Source organism: Phascolarctos cinereus, unplaced genomic scaffold (assembly GCF_003287225.1).
Source record: "Phascolarctos cinereus isolate Bilbo 61053 unplaced genomic scaffold, phaCin_HiC Scaffold_726;HRSCAF=1367, whole genome shotgun sequence".
In the NCBI taxonomy this organism is placed as follows: Eukaryota; Metazoa; Chordata; class Mammalia; order Diprotodontia; family Phascolarctidae; genus Phascolarctos; species Phascolarctos cinereus.
In genome coordinates this window covers 396,557,805-396,572,064 of record NW_027556098.1, presented here as the reverse complement: position 1 = coordinate 396,572,064, position 14,260 = coordinate 396,557,805, and the positions used below count along the sequence as shown (strand labels likewise).

Genomic DNA, 14,260 nt, shown 5'->3' with positions numbered 1-14,260 from the left:
ATGCCACTTCTTTCATTGGACATACCATGAATCTAGTCATCTGCCAAGCTAGTCATCACTTAAGGGATGCCATCCAAACACATAAGCACCCGGCATGACCCATATCACATCGAGAGATCTAGGACTCACCTTCGGGTCTCGGTGCCCATGATAATTGGAGCATGTAAGGGTGTGAAAGGCAACTCCTGCAGCTGCTCAGTACTGGGGGATTCTGAAACGAGGGATCTCTGGCTCAGGTCAACCTCCAGATGAGCTATCCTGCTGCTGCTGCTGGGGGAGAGATCCTAGTGGGTGAGAAGAAGGCGCTCAGACAAAACGGAGGGCACCCACCAGTGTAGTTTCAGAACTGAGGCGCAAAGACTCTGTTCCCATCTAAGTAAATTTCTTGATGATGTGCTTTCACACATTCTACCGATGTTATTAACCAATGAGGGATTTTTTTCACTTAAAGACTTAAACTGTCATCAGAAAGGCAAGGAGACATCGCGTCTGTGTGCCAATGGACAGAGTGTGCTCGTAGGAGATCCCTTTCCGTGGCTGAACCCAGCAAATCAGCCACATGCTCTATCCTCCCACTCCATCCACTCATTTGTTCACTCATACATTCAATAGGTACTTATTAAGCACCAAAAGTATGCTAAGTGATGGGAGAAATCCAGAGTTCTGTTAAGATGAGGTCCCTGCCTGCCCTCATGGAGCTCACAGTCCAATAATTCCCCTCAAAGGAATTCAGAGCAATAGGAAAGACCAGCAAAGGAACATCTAAAGGACTGGCTTGCTTGGGAGCCAGATGCCTTGTCTGAAACTCTCTTTTTGAAGGCTTAATGAGGCCTTCTGCTTGAAGAAAAAGGAATACATAATGACTAGATGCATAAGACCATACTATCATCTCTGAAGCAACATTTTTTAAAATGGCTGGCAAATTTATAACTAATAAATAAAATCCATTTAAAAATTTATCTTTTAGAAAATTTAGGTTTGCATTTCTATTCATTTTCCAAACGGACACATCAAATGCAGCTTTCTCCATCACATTGCTGACGGTGAACCAGAAAGCTTCTGAGCCAGACCCCTCTGAGGCGTATCCCGAAACCTGTAAGCCAAGAGTCTTTTGGACGCCTCTCCAGTGCTTCTTCATACAAAAATGCCACTGGAGGGAAAACAGGGAGTATCACTGAAGCCTGACTTGATCATTTTTCAGGTAAGAGCTGACGTTTCTCTAGTGCTTCATAGACATTCTACACAAAAGCACTTTCTGCACAATCACATGTGATCCTCCCAATCCCCTGTGAGATAGCCAGTACATCATCTCCATTTCACAGATGAAGAAACAAGCTCAGAAAGGTCACGCCTGTGATCATACAGCTAGTCAGCACTGGTATTAGAACACACCTTCGGATGCCAGGTTCAGTGTCCTTGCCCACGATGCCAAGCTGTCCTTCCTAAAGAGGATAGCTAGGTCAGGGAATAGGTACTTCTCTTTCCTTTTAGGGACCAGAGCCCCTAAGAACGGTTTAAATTTGACTTAGCATCAAATGCAAGTACAGAAAATCCAGTATTTTGATATGACTACTTCATAAAGCTGAAGCTTCCTTTTGGTTCTTTCCCAAATGGGGAAGGAATGATGATGGATGGCTTCAAGCCCAACCAAGGGAAAAGACCATGCTGTCCCCCTGTCCCCACAGCTCAGAACCTCAGAATCAATAAATGGGGAAAGAGCCTAGAGGAAGACTCCATTCAATTTTTCTTTTAAAAGCATGTGTATCCCCATCTTTGTAGGAGAAGTTTGCATGCAAGGGAAAAGTAAGCCCACTTACTTCCTGGGCTCCCTGGGAGGTCTTGAGGGATGTGGAGAGCTGTGAGCCGAGCTGGGCGGGTAAGGAAGGTCTGGCAGAGAGGCTTGGAACGGTTGAGGGGGGAGAAGCTGACAGCTGGGATATAGATAACTGCAAGGCAAAAGATGATGACATCAACTCCAATAATTAGGCATCCCGTTGAGAAGTTTCAAGGTGCATGAGAACATCTAAGGAGGCAAAGAAAAACTGTGAAAAGCCTGAAGACAAATGTAGCCCACATGAGAGGCCTGGCCCCTGCCAATGTCACCATACGACCCTCAGAGCTTTGCCACCACAGTAAAACTCAACAGAAAAAAAAAAAGTTAACTATTTTCTCCTGTGGGAAGAAAATTCTTTGATTTTTCTTAGACTGCTACATAAAGCAAAAACGCCTCACCACATCAAGGGTCTGGGATTTTTCAAGTGTGGGAAGTGTCCCCATCAATGTAGTTCATGGCCCAGGCAGAACTCAGAGTCTTAAAATCTTTAGACCGATTAAGTAGCTTATTCATGGTCAATCACCTACTAAGTGTCAAAAGGGGGTTTGGAACCCTTGTCTTTGGGACTCTAAGTCCAGCTTTCTATCTGCCATGCTGACTCCCCAGAATGCCTCATGGTAAAGGAGACAACATATTAATTGTACATATTGTCACTGGGAAACATTTTTATGGTACAGTGGAAAGAACACTGGATTTGGTATTGGGAGACCCTGAGCTATGATCTTGGGCAAATTCCTTAATCCCTTGGAGAGGGTTGTGTATGTGTGTGTGTGTGTGTGTGTATGTGTGTGTGGTGTGTGTGTGTGTGTGTGTGTGTGTGTGTGTGAGAGAGAGAGAGAGAGAGAGAGAGAGAGAGAGAGAGAGAGAGAGAGAGAGAGAGAGAGATGAGGGAGGGGGAGGGATTCAATTCCCTCATCTGTAAAATAAGAGAAATGGAATGGATGACCTCCAAGGTCCCTTCTGGCTCTGACTCTATGGGCCATATGACCTCAGATCCTGGACACTAATCCAAATGTACGTGCACATCACAAATGCCTGTGCTGCCAGGACCTTCCAAAACAAAAGGCTCATCAGTGCTGCTGGCGATCAGTGTTCTGACAAGCGTCTTTGGAGACTGTGCTGCCATTTTCAGATTGTAACAAGGTGGTGCCTACCACTCTTTGGCTTGAGAAGCTTAAAGCACTGGCTCTACGATAACCTAGCACATTCCTAGCACTGCCGTGGAAACTGCTATAGGGAGAAGGGCTGGATTATCCCAGCAGGGAGGCCTGGAAAGCGATCCCCAAGCCCCTGTTTACATGCGAATGCACTATTCACTTATGCTGTAGTTTAACAACTAACTTCACAGAGGAAAACAGCATTCTGGGGCAGTCTCTGACACTAAATTACTCACCTTTCCTAGTAAGTCACTCTCCAGGATGGTGAGTGGAGCTGACTAGGCCCAACACTTAGCATAACGCAAGCTGGAGGTGGTGTAAGGGCTACAGTCAGGCTCATGTCTTTAGGGGAGCTGCTAGGGACTCCACTGCCCTTCACCACTGCCTGAGTTTCTCTTTTCTTCTAGGACCCCAAGACATTTTCAAACAGACATTCAATCGAAAGGATTTTAATCAATCAATAAGCATTTATTAAGCACCTATTATGGGCAGGAAGAATGGTTTAATGGGCATCCTCAGAGTCTGGAAGATTCAGGTTTAAGTCCCATTTTGGATACATGCTGTATGTGTGACCCTGGGCAAGTCACTTCTCTTTAAGACTACATAATTGCAGAAAAGGTGCTGACCCGCACTAGTGGGGAGGTCTTCCTCATTTGGGAGTTCCCTATATTCACGAAATCACCAGCCACTCTGTTCAGTGCTGGAAATACAAATTCATGACTCTTCCCTCAAGCTTGGGTAGCCTGCCGACATTGCCAGCTTCTTTAAGGTTTGCCATGGTGACAAAACTTCTCCTGATACCAGGGCTTGCTAGCTGAGACTCAGCCTAAGAACAAAGAGAAGGAATAAGGGAGAAGAATAAAGGAAGAGTGCTCCTATATCTCCTAAAAAGAAAGCATTCTCCTAAACCTTTATACCGAATGACCAGGAGAAACAGATCACTTTGTAAGTGTTGAAACTTGTCGTAAGCAGGATGTAAGGGGTTCCTTAATGATCATCAGGAAAATGTCACCTTGACCATCTGACAACACAAGTGAGTGCCCCAGAATAACAGCAAGCGACCAGAAACAGTGGGACACTGGGTACTGAGCACCAAGAGCTTTGGGCAACACATTCTCTCTGCCCCTTCTGATGCCACTGGCCCCCATCATCACTCTGGCGAGAAGTCAATCAGCTTCTCAGAAAAAAAACTGTATTTATTCATGCAAATAAAAATCTCTCTCTGCCAGGAGGAAAAATATCGTCACTCAGAAAAAGATCTTCCCCTCTGCCGATGGCAGCCACTCCCAAATCCAATGAGCTCGCCCTTACAATCACCGGTAGGTACTTACTCCAGGTCCCATCGGAGACAGCTGGGCAGAAGACTGCATCCGAGGCTGAAGGGGAGCTAGAAGGAAAGACCAAGAAGAGACATTTCAGTCATTAATTTGGCTCCCAAAGGGAATGCGGACCAAGGCATTTTGCCCCAAGATGATGAGGACACTAGCTCATATTTATTGAGTACCTTAAAGTTTGCAACATGCTTCACTGTACATTATCTCATCAATAGATCTTTTCCAATCTCATTTGCTGCTGATGTCTGGGATTTCAACTTTTCTTATGGATGCCTCAGCTGGGAGAGGAAGGGCCACTGGATCAAAATGCTTAATTGCTCTTCAGAAGGACCTTGGCCAGCATTAAAGAAAACAGATAAATGGCAGCAGTCTTCTTGAATCACTGCTTTTGGGGAGAGGAAATTAAACTGAATCTGCCACTTAAGACATCTTCATTACGAAGCGTGGCTTCTCCCTCCCTATCCGTTCCTTCCTTGTCCCTTTAATCTGTGTGGTCTTGTTAAGTGCACTGTTTAATGAGATATGAAATTTTTAGGACGCTTAAGGTTTTCTAATGTGCTTATATCGTTGCTTTCCATTATTTTCATCTCTTCACACACTCATGCCCTCAAACTGCCAGGGTTTGTTCTTTCAGCCAGTCTAGCAATTCCTGGGCCCAGGCAAACTTGCTGCTCTGTTAAGCAGGAAACCCTTGTTGAAGAGAAACCCACAACAGATGTTTCTAGCCCGGCTCAGACTTCATTTGGAGTTCTCCATTTCACGTAGTTCTGCCAAGGTCCTGATTTCTCAATTCCTCTCTAGGTGTGACCATTTTCCTTCAATTCAAAAGGACAACTACAAACTTCTCCATAGGAACAGGTCATTTTATCTGGAATGCACCCTTCCCTCTTCACCCCCCACATCCCAGAATCCTCCAGCTGCTAGTGCCCTCCCCCACAAACCCCCTTGTATCTAATTCATATATACCTTCACACGCACATATGCTGCCTCCCCTGACTGAACATAAGCTTCTCGAGGGCAAGAATTGCTGCCACCTCTGTCTTTGCAATTCTGAGAATACAGGGAGCTGACTTCCAAGCCAGCAAGACCCGGCTTTAAATAATCATCCTCTCTGTCTCTTCTCCCCTCCATGGCTAAACTCTTAGAGAAAGTCATTTACACTTGGGGCATCCACTTCCTCTCCTCTCAGCCTCTTCTAAAGCCTTTGTAATCTGGATTCCAACCTCATCGTTCAAATAAAACTGCCCCTCCCAAGGAGCAGGACAAATCTAATGGCCTTTTTCCACTGTCATCCTTCTCGACCTCTGCTCTTTCCTGGATTGCCTCCTATCTCTCTGACTGCTCCTTCTCAGTCTCCTTTGCTGGTTTTTAGTCTACATCCTACCCTCTTAAGGCTCTGTCCTCAGCCCCCTTCTCATTTCACTCTACACAATCTCACTTGGTGATCTTCCCAGCTCCCACGGGTCCAATTTTGATCCCTGTGATTCCAAGGCTTATCTCTCCAGTGCTGACCCCTCTGCTAAGTTATAGTTACTCGTCTCCAACTGCCTCCGAGACATCTCAAAGCAGATATCCCATTGTCATCTCAAATTCAACACATGAGGGCAACTCGGTAGCACAGTGGATAGAACATTAGGCCTGGAGTCAGGAGGACCTGAGTTCCAATCCAGCCTTGGATTCTTACTAGCTGTGTGACCCTGGGCAAGTCACTTCATCCTGACTGCCCCTCCAAAAAAAAAAATCCAACACATCCAAAACAGATCTCATTATCTTTCCCCTAGAGCCCTTTCCCTTTACTATCAAGGGCCCTGCTAGCTCTCCCATCATTCACATGTGCGACCCCAGGGCCCCTCCCAACTCTTCACTCGCAGTCACCCCATCTATCCCATCTGTTGCCCATCCTGTAGCTTCTTCTCCCTTTAGAATACCCTTGTATACGTCCCCTTCTCTCTCTCCATATAGACAAAAGTCTAGTTCAGGTCCTCTGGGTCTCTTCGCTGGCCTGCTGCAGTGACTGGTCCCCCTGCCTAGGTCAGTCCCCATTCCAATCCATCTTGCACTCAGCTGCTCGGGTCGTTTTCCTGCCCAAGTCTGACCATGCCCCGCCTTGCTCAGTGAGCTGTAGTGGCTCCCTACCACCTCCCAAACCAAATATCCAGTTCTTTGTTTGGCATTTAGAGCTCTTCACAACATGGGGACCCCTCCCACCTTTCCATCCTTCTCACACCTTCCTCCTCCACACACACTCCAAGATCGCTGCAGTTCTGTGAACAGAATGCTCCGTTTTGCAGCTCAGTGCCTAGACACCTGCTGTCCACCGTGTCCGGAATGCTCTGCCCTCTCCCCTTTGCCTCCTCGCTTCCCTGGCTTCTGAAATGCTCCCTTCTGGAGGAGGCCTTTCCCAGGCCTGTTCATCTCCACTCCTCTGCACCTATTTAGTACAAGCCTACCTCCCCTGTTAGAATGTACTCTCCTGGAGGGCAGGAAGCACTTTTGTTTGATTGTTTTGTTTTCACCTTTGCCTACTAGACTGAGGGGAATTGGCTGCAGGGCTTAGGCAAGAGACTTATTAGCCTCTTAGTGCTCTGGACAAGGCAAGTTTGGAAATTACAAATGGCAGAGGAGATGTCGATCTGCCTTGAGGGAGGGCTTTCCTCACCCGGGAGCCTCTTATACCAAGGAAATCTCAGACTCATTTCTAATCTCTATCCCTAGTATCTAGCACATGTACTCAAGAAATTCAGGCTATTCACTGGAAGATCAAATACTCTGGCCACACGAGACCACTACAAGACTCACTGGAAAAGACCCTGACGTTGGGAAAGATTAAAGGCAAAAGAAAAAGGGGACGGCAGACGATGAGATGGACAGATAGTGTCACGGAAGCAACAAACATGAGCTTGGACAGACTTCGGGAGATAGTGGAGGAGAGAAGGGCCTGGCGTGCTGGGGTCCATGGGGTCATCAAGAGTCGGACTTTGCTAAACGACAACAACAGTGTCTAGCACAAAGCTTAGGACCCAGCAGGCACACAATGAATGCCTGTTGGTAAACAGATTGATTTTTGTCTTCTTTGAACCAGGTGCTAAGAAAAGTCTCCATGATGATCCAAAAGCTAAGTCCAATCCTCCTTGTTTGGACATTTCTGAGCCCCCTGGGCAGACCAGAAGCAAAGCCTATAATGGAAATATGTTTACCATTACATTCTAAGGATGCAAACCCCTAAAAGAAGAGAAATCCTCTGATGACTGAAATATTTCTCTACTAGATGTTAGCTCCTGCTGTTTGTTCCCTATTCCAATTTAGAATGCTTGCCACCTTCTTCATAATAAGTATGATGATGATGATGATAGCATTTATATAGTACCTACTATGTGCCAGGCACTGTGCAAGGCACTTTACAATTATCATCTCATTTGATCCCCATAATAACCCTGGGTGGCAGGTGCTATTATTATCCCCATTTTACAAAGGAGGCAACTGAGGCAAACAAGTTAAGTGACTTGCCTAAGGTCACATAGCTAGTAAGTATCTGAGGCCAAATTTGAACACATGTCTTGCTGACACCAGACCCAGTGCTTATCCGCCATGCCACCTAGCTGCCTGTCTGTGCCTAACTAATTAAATACTAGCCATCTTTCAAGGCCCAACTTCAGGCCCACCTGCTCATTGAATCTGCCATAACTACTCTGAGCCCTACCCCTACCCACAATCCCACTGAATTCCCACTTCACTGAAAGCACTTTATTATATACTGGACTTAATAATACCCTGTCAATAACTGCTCTCTGCTCTTTTCACGTGGACTAGTCTTGTTTCCCCAAAAGAATAATAAGTTCCTTGAGTGCAGGGCCCTTGTCTTAGAATTCTCTCATAACACAGCAGTGAGCACACAGTAGGTATTTAACATGTGATAAGAGCAAAACCACCAAACAGCAACAAATATTCACATACATAATATGTGAAGAAAACTATGCTAGAACCCCAAGGTGCCAAGGGGCTAGGGCCCAGAGTTAGGAACCTACAGAATGTGAATCAGATCGGCTTTCTGTCCTCAAGGCAGTGGGAAGAGAGAGGAGAAAGACACAAAAGGAAAATGGCTGGACTGCCCTGCAGCATAACAGGGGTCATTAACAATCATCTCTAACCTGAGGCTAACATTACAAATGGCACCCACCCCTAATCCTCCTGTATCCTTCCTAAACTACCACCAATGTAAAACCACCATCAGTCTGGAGTCCAGTGAACAGGCAGGGTCTGCCACCCAGAGGCCCCTGAATTAAATGACTGGAAAGCCAAGCATCCCAAGGTTTAATTCCAGCCATCTATAAAAGAAGCCCCCTAAAGGATGCCCTGCCAAATCAAAGCATCCATCCCACTTGCTCCAGAATTCCAAGGCTGTGGGAGGAGCAGGGCTGTAGACTCTTTGGGAAAGACAAAGAGTCCAGAAGAACACAGGGCTTCAAGACTGCTCAGCCCGGGGAAGCAGCCTCTCCATCTATTTGTGAGGGAAGGCCTTCCCACGGCTTCAGACTGCATGCCCCAAAGCTGGGCCCATGGAATTGGGGCAGCCCAGTAACCTGGGGATACCTGCTACGATTCACCCACCATGCACACACTCTCCCCTCTCATCAAACCCACTAAAACTAAAGTGGGTTTGATGCTACAGAGAAGGAAGGCAGGCAGGCAGGAAGGAAGGAAGGAAAGGAGAGAGGGAAGAAAGAGAAAGAAAGAAAAGAAGGAAAGAAAGAAGGGAGGAAGGGAGGGAGGGAAGGAAGGAAGGAAGGAAGGAAGGAAGGAAGGAAGGAAGGAAGGAAGGAAGGAAGGAAGGAAGGAAGGAAGGAAGGAAGGAAGGAAGGAAGGAAGGAAGGAAGGAAGGAAGGAAGGAAGGAAGAAAGAAAGGAAGGAAGGAAGGAAGGAAGGAAGGAGGGAAGGAAGGAAGGAAGGAAGGAAGGAGGGAAGGAAGGAAGGAAGGAAGGAAGGAAGAGAGAGAGAGAGAGAGAGAGAGAGAGAAAGAAAAAGAAAGAAAGAAAGAAAGAAAGAAAGAAAGAAGGAAAGAAAGAAGGAAAGAAAGAAAGAAAGAAAGAAAGAAAGAAAGAAAGAAAGAAAGAAAGAAAGTTGTTTAAAAAAACAACAGCATTTTATAATCATCTAGTCAAGAATGCCTGCAGTTGTTTAAATTAATTCATCTGCTTTATAAGGAGTCAGGAAATCAGCAAACACCCGCGTTGACTTCTTCCTGGAAAGATGGATGTACACGTGGGGCTCTTCTCGGTGGGGGCCCAGTCGTTTTCGGGAATCCACGCCCCAGACACAAATGCTTCCAAACCTGCTCCTTAAGCAATCTCAGAGCCCAGTGAGGGCTCAGCAGTTCTTAAAACAGGCTAAAAGATGAAATGAGACGAAAACGAGGATGGGGGAAAGTCCTACTTTGTTCCACCCAAAATGGGTTCTCCTCAAGCTCTATAGGCCTAATTTAGGGAACAAGAAAAAAGATATAGGAACTAGTGCCATTATCTTCTACTAAAAGAAAGACAGCACTTTGGCACCAGGCCACTCTACTTATTCTGTGGGTTTTGTACAAACTTTTGCATCATCCAAAGTTGAGTTATCAAAACACATCAAAACTTCTCACATTCTATGAGGTGGGGGCGTGGTGGTTTTTTTCTCTCCTCTTCAAAAAAAGATGATACCATAGTTTAACTCTTTACATCCTGACACATTCCTAGAAATGCAACTATTTGGCAAATAGGAACAGCGAGGTGATGCTGTGGATAGGGCACTGGACCTGGAGTCAGGAGGACCTGAATTCAAATGCTGCCTCGAATACTTATTAGTTGTGTGACTGTGGGCAAGTTACTCAACCTCCCTCAGCCTCAGTTTCTTCATCTGTAAAATGGAGATAATAATTGCCTCTAATTCCCAGGACTGTTGTGAATATCAAATGAAATATTACTTGTAAAGTGCCTCGCAAATCTTATATAGGCAGCTAGGTGGTGTCATGTAGGGAGTACTGGGCCTGGAGTCAGGTAACTTTGAGTTCAAATACAGCCTCAGCCACTTATTAGCTGTGTGACTCTGTCCAAGGTATCTAACCTCTGTTTGCCTGCCTCAGTTTCAGCTGTAAAATGTGGATAGTAAAAGCACCCACTTCAAAGTGTTGTAAGGATCAAATGAAAGAGTAGGTAGCACTGTCAGTGCCTGATGAATAGTAGGTCCTACCGAAATGCTATTAATAGTGTTATTTATATTAATTAGTTAATTAATATTAATAATATTACTACCCACTGAGAAGGTAAACACTTTCTGGTGGACACTGGGAACATCAGTCCTGAACCAATAGACACGAGGAAGACATTCAGCAAAATAGCAGTCGAAGACAACTGGGGGAGAAATAGAACAACTTATCCGTCACCCTCTGAAACGCTCAATTCGGGGGCCATGTTGAGAGGATAGAACCTGAATCAGAAGGAAATTTTGAGGCCCCCTGAGGCAACTTTATCTGACCAAGAATTCTCTCTACAGCACCACCAACAAATGGTCAGCCAGCCTCTTCTTGAAGACCTCCAGGAATGCCTCCCAGGGCTACCTATTCTATTTGTGAATGTCTCTAGTACCTAGGAAAATTTTCCTTGAATCAAGCCTAAAATTAGTCCTTTACTGCTCTCACTGACTGCTCCCAGTTCTGCCCTCTGGGACCAAGCACAATCATTCTTATTTTCCCTGACAAATAAGAGCAGCAACATATGACCTGAGTAGTTCATCCTTCTCCCTACCATCTGTTATCATTGCACCATCCACACTGAGCAACGGTCCATACTAGGTCTTAAGCCAATGTTACTTGAAATCTTTTTGTGGTTGGCCTTAGCAATCAATCAATCAATCAATCAATCAGCACTCATTAAGCACCTACTATGTGCCAGGCATGGTGCTAAGTGCTTAGTATTCCCTACTGGCCTCTGCTCAGTCTGAGCGTTAGTGCTCCTGTCTTGTAGAGGATCACTCCACACTTGGTTATTATGCCACCTTCTGCTGCCAATGTGAGACGGCCGTGCTGCCCTGGAAATGCCTCCCGAGTCTACCCTATGTTCTTTTTAATATCCTTAATGGTTACAAATCTTCACCCTTGGGAGGGGGGGCAAAGTAGGGAGGGGGAAGGATTTTATTTTGGGAAATGGCCAAATGCCATTTAGAAGCAAAGTTCAATGCAGCCCAATTCAACAAAGAAAATTTTAGGCATCCCCTAAGTGTAAGGCACAAAACTGATAAATGTGGTAGGTAATCAAGCAGAATAATAAGGGTTTGGGTCAAAAAACAAAGTGTGACCATAAAGTAACATTTACTTTCTTATACAGACTGTGGCTCATTGACTACTTAGCAGAATGTAGTCAAGGGAATTCATGCTTCAGACAAGGGTTATAGGTGACATTTAAGTCTGTAAAGTTGGCTCTAAAGGCAATTTCAAAAGAGAAATTCTAAAAATGTTCTGAGCAATGGCAGTATCATTATAATAACTGTATGGCCTTTCAAGGTGACTACTTTGAAGGACAACACTCATTCTGACATATAAGTTGCAGTCTATGTTATTGGAGGGGTTTTTTGTTTTGTTTTTAAGGAAAAAAAAAAAGCACGTCATTCCATATCCATACCTCATACATCTTCCAAATAGATTTTTTAAAAAACCTTTCAGTAGTGCCTCATGACTAAGAAAAACACACAAAGAGAATGCAAGCTTCCTTTGGGAGACAAGAGTGCATTGCTTGGACTTATAGATTTCATATTTATTCAAGATTATGAGGATAAATCCGCAGATGACAACCACAATGGGCTATTTTAAAAGAGAAGTTAAGGTTGCTTGGGATCTATTCCCAAGCTTTGAGGACAAGATCCCAGGAAGCAACGACCCTGTTCTTCCATGAAAGTTTCCTTCATTACACCATTAAAAGAAAGAAAGCCATTTGGGCTGGCTAAGCTGCTGGTCCTTTTCACTGCAGAAATGGTTATGGTACACTTTTTCCTATCACAACCAAGGATGTCAATAGGACACTTCTGTCTCTGGGGATGCATTACTGTCTGTGACGTGATCAGTGAAGTAAACCAACAACAGCAATAAAATAAGCAGCTAGAGCCCTAGACTTGAAGTCAGGGAGATCTGAGTTCAAATCCAGCCTCAGACACTTACTAGCTGCATGACCTTGGGCAAGTCACTTAACCTTTGTTTCTCTCAGTTTCCTCATCTGTAAAATGAGGTGTAACAACACTCACCTTCCAGGGTTGCCATGAGGATAAAATGAGATAATACTTGTAAAAGCTGCTTAGCACAGTGTCTGGAATAAATGCTTCCTCCTTTCCCCTCCCTTCTTCTTCCATTGTTTCCCTCCTTTCCTTCCTCCTTTCCTTCCTTCCTTCCTTCCTTCCTTCCTTCCTTCCTTCCTTCCTTCCTTCCTTCCTTCCTTCCTTCCTTCCTTCCTTCCTTCCTTCCTTCCTTCCTTCCTTCCTTCCTTCCTTCCTTCCTTCCTTCCTTCCTTCCTTCCTTCCTTCCTTCCTGTGAGGAAACTCCCTCTATTAATGCAAGTCATCCCTTGCTGCTTTGCAATTTATGGCTAAATGCACAAGCATTTATTTAGTGTTTATTGTGTGCTGACTATGCCAACAGAAAAGCAAGGTGGTCCCTACCCTCAAGGAGGGGATGATCTAACAGAGGGAGCAGACAGCACATCCACTGGGCCACATTAGTGAGCTTCCTGAGGAGATGAGAGAGCCAAGGACTTGCCCAGGGTCACACAGTCAGTTCGGATCAAAGGCAGGCCATGGACCCACATGAGTCTTTCTGACTGAGGTCAGCTCTGTTCCAGACTCCAGGCTGCCTCATAGGGTCCTGTGTTTAAGAAGAAGAAAGCAGAGGTGCAAGAAGAGCACCATTCGTGGCTCCTCCATGAGCTGGCTGTAGGAGAAGGCAGCTGGGGGTCTGTGTGTAAACACACAAACAGCACTCTACAGCATCAGTCAGCTGTCTATTAAGGATAACAATGCTAAGGAACTGGAGTCAACTACAAGTTTCCCAACAACACAAAAGTTAACTTCAATCTGGAAGAAGTCTACACAGATTGCTTGAGACAAAGGAAGAATTAGATTTTCAACTACAGCAAATTCCTTCACCTATCTTGAGACTAATTTTCCCTGACACTCTATTATGCCCCAATCAGCCTCCACTCACTGAAAACCCCTGTCAATAAAATGATGAGAATTTCCCATTCAACTTTTCCTTCATTCCAGCTTATTGAAACTCCTTTGATCTTATGCCTCACTGAGATTCTGGCTGCCAAAAGCAAGGCAGGGGTAGGACCAGCACAAGAAGCAACTGTGCCAGTTTCCCCCAGCCTCGGACAAGTTTGTCAAGGACTCCCCTGGAGCTGTCAGAGAAGCCCAGTGGTTGGCGCTCTCCCAGGGCCTGCTTAGAGGTGGGACAAAGAGAGCAAAGAGGCAAGTCCCAATCGTGGGGCTCGGCAGAGGAAGGGCCTTTCACACGAGCTGCTGCATGTATGTGGCTTGTAGGGCAGGCCCAGTATTCAATTCAACATCACCTCAAACATTTATAGAGTACCTACTACGTACCACGCACTGGGGGAGGCAGGGGATAAAAAGGCAACTCAACACAGTTATTACCCCCAAGCAATGGTGTCTACTGAGGAGATATACAATGTCCAAAGATAAGTACAATACAAGGTAACTCGCACTAACAACTGGGGAGAATCTGGGAAGCCTTCACACAGGAGGTAGAGCCTGAGATGGGCAGTGAGAGGGGAGATGTGGAGGGAGGAAAGTCCAGGGAAGGGGAAGGTGCCTGATGCAAATGCTCAGAGATGAGAGGTCTAAGGCTGAGTTCAAGGAACAGTTAGGAGTCCAGTTTGGTGGGAATGGAGAGTCTATGAAGG

General features: G+C 45.4%; 1 protein-coding gene across 1 annotated transcript in view; it reads right to left on the bottom strand.

Annotated features, from left to right (window-relative positions):
- The window catches only part of NPHP4 (nephrocystin 4), a 170,957-nt gene that overhangs the window by 50,594 nt on the left and 106,103 nt on the right, over positions 1 to 14,260 (bottom strand). The window contains 3 exon segments of the mRNA XM_078145734.1: positions 130 to 284; positions 1,818 to 1,946; positions 4,323 to 4,378. Coding sequence (XP_078001860.1) covers positions 130 to 284; positions 1,818 to 1,946; positions 4,323 to 4,378 — 340 coding nt within the window.